At 28.2% G+C, this 2681-nt stretch overlaps 1 protein-coding gene across 1 annotated transcript; it reads left to right on the forward strand.

Annotated features, from left to right (window-relative positions):
• The first annotated feature begins 1191 nt into the window (after positions 1-1191).
• LOC111688721 lies at positions 1192-2039 on the forward strand. Its single transcript, XM_023451224.2, has 4 exons — positions 1192-1373; positions 1443-1543; positions 1606-1735; positions 1798-2039. Exons 1-4 carry the CDS (start codon positions 1250-1252, stop codon positions 1941-1943), a joined length of 501 nt encoding a protein of 166 aa, XP_023306992.2. The 5' UTR covers positions 1192-1249; the 3' UTR covers positions 1944-2039.
• The last annotated feature ends 642 nt before the right edge of the window (positions 2040-2681 follow it).

Here is a 2681-nt window from a genome sequence, read left to right on the forward strand (position 1 = left end):
CTAGACTATAGACTAGACTATAGACTAGACTATAGACTAGACTATAGACTAGACTATAGACTAGACTATAGACTAGACTATAGACTAGACCATAAACTAGACTATAGATTAGACTATTGATTAGACTATAGAATATGCTATAGACAAGAATATATACTATACTATAGACTAGATTGTAGACTAGACTGTAGACTAGACTATAGACTAGACTATAGTATAGACTAACTGTAGACTATACAATAGACTAAACTGAAGTCTTGTGTTTGGATTATATTAGACTACAGGCAAGACTATATTATACTATACTACTATACAATAGACTAGATTATGGACCAGACTATAGATTAGACTATGGACTAGACCACAAACTAGACTAGACTTTAGACTAAACTATAAACTTGACTATAGACTAGTTTACGATTACAATATAACTCATTTTTAGAATTATTTGTTTATTTTATAAAATTCACTGGCAATTCCCGCCGCAGAATCATTAATAAATAATTTTTAAATAAACAAAAAAAATATATTAAATAAAATAGATTAATTGTTTGTAAACAAAAAATCATTACTTTAAACATCTAAAATTACCCACATTGATATGTAGTACATATATTATTTTAAAAACTATTTCCCAGTTGGCTTTTCCAAAAAAAAGCGCAGCTTAATTCAAGTGCAATAATCAATTAAGTGACAGTGGAACAATTGTAATAAAATTTTGCGGTATAGATATGAGTATGGTAAAATACTGCTAATATCTAATGGGACTGAATATTAAAAAAAGTTATTATCTTATGCATTACCTTGTAATGTATACACATGAAATGTACAAATGATTTATATAACTTTCATTATATTAATCAATCCGGAGCATTGCAGATTACAATCGCAGCATTATTAAAGTACAAATTAAAAAGTATTAACGTTTAACTTTTAGGTCTTATTGATATTAAATGATTCTTACAACCTTTTTATTAAAAGATTTCGTATGCGTTTAAGAAATATTTTAATAAATGTTCTGACTAAGAAATATTGTACACTTCGTTTAAACAATAATATATATATAACCGATGTTTTGTCCCACTGTTTTTGTGCAATTCTTATCAATTAATTGAGAGCATCAAATATGTTATTTTTCCATATAAAAGGGTGCAATTTTTCTAACAAATTTATTAATATTTCAAACTTACGCTAAAGCTCATACATAGATTTATAAATTAAAAAATTCTTTTTTTTAATATTTTACATCATGAAAATGGACAGTCACTCGAAAAATGTTTATATCATCGGCATTCTATATATAATCGGTTGCCTATTATTTTCCTTTGAACCGCTAACGAAAGCTATTGGATTGACAATTTTTGAGGATTATGGTAAGAACAAAATATTTTTGCCAACAATGATTTAAACTAATAAATATTTTTGTTATAATATTAATACAGAATATGAAACTACTAGCGCTGTACCTATTTTTTGGACCCGGGTGGCATTTTATGCTATATTGGGAATTTTAGCTGGTATAATGGTTGTTGGTGTGGTCAAGGTATTATCTTAAATTAACATTTTTTTATGAATAAATTATAAATTTTTGCCTTTCATATACAGCAACGTCATTTACTAGTGGCTCCGTTTTTAATAGCTACCTGTATTAATTTGATCGGCTTAATAATTTGGGTTTTCTTGGCGGAGTTTGTAGGAATATTTAATGATTTTTATAATTCTTTGTACACTTTGGGTAAGATTTTTTTCATTAAACCCTTTAATATACACCTCACAAATAAAATTCTTTTTCTACAGGCGTACATATTCTAATTATCTATCCCATTTACACTTTGTTTGTAAAATTACGCGCCAAATCGCTCAAAGAAAAATCGCTAGCGGAGCCATATTGTCAGCAAGATAAGAAAAGTGTGGAGGTATTGACGCAAAAATTGTGTGTTTAAAACGAATATTATAAAAATTATTAGTAATGAGTTGTAGTTTTCTATTAAGTAAACGATTTTAAAATAAAATAAAAATAAGTATTTTAATATAAAAAACAAGACATAGTATTTCTTTCTAATTTATAGTCTAGTCAATAGTCTATAGCCTATAGCCTATTCTATAGTCTACTCTATAGCCTATTCTATAGTCTAATCTATAGCCTATTCTATAGTCTAATCTATAGCCTATTCTATAGTCTAGTCTATAGCCTATTCTATAGTCTAGTCTATAGCCTATTCTATAGTCTAGTCTAGTCTATAGCCTATTCTATAGTCTAGTCTGTAGCCTATTCTATAGTCTAGTCTATAGCCTATTCTATAGTCTAGTCTATAGCCTATTTTATAGTCTAGTCTATAGCCTATTTTATAGTCTAGTCTATAGCCTATTTTATAGTCTAGTCTATAGCCTAGTCTATAGTCTAGTCTATAGCCTATTATATAGTCTAGTCTATAGCCTATTCTATAGTCTATTCTATAGCCTAGTCTATAGTCTAGTCTATAGCCTAGTCTATAGTCTAGTCTATAGCTTATTCTATAGTCTATTCTATAGTCTAGTCTATAGCCTATTTTATAGTCTAGTCTATAGCCTATTCTATAGTCTAGTCTATAGCCTAGTCTATAGTCTAGTCTATAGTCTAGTCTATAGCCTAGTCTATAGTCTAGTCTATAGTCTAGTCTATAGTCTAGTCTATAGTCTAG

Source organism: Lucilia cuprina, chromosome 6 (assembly GCF_022045245.1).
Source record: "Lucilia cuprina isolate Lc7/37 chromosome 6, ASM2204524v1, whole genome shotgun sequence".
Taxonomy (NCBI): domain Eukaryota; kingdom Metazoa; phylum Arthropoda; class Insecta; order Diptera; family Calliphoridae; genus Lucilia; species Lucilia cuprina.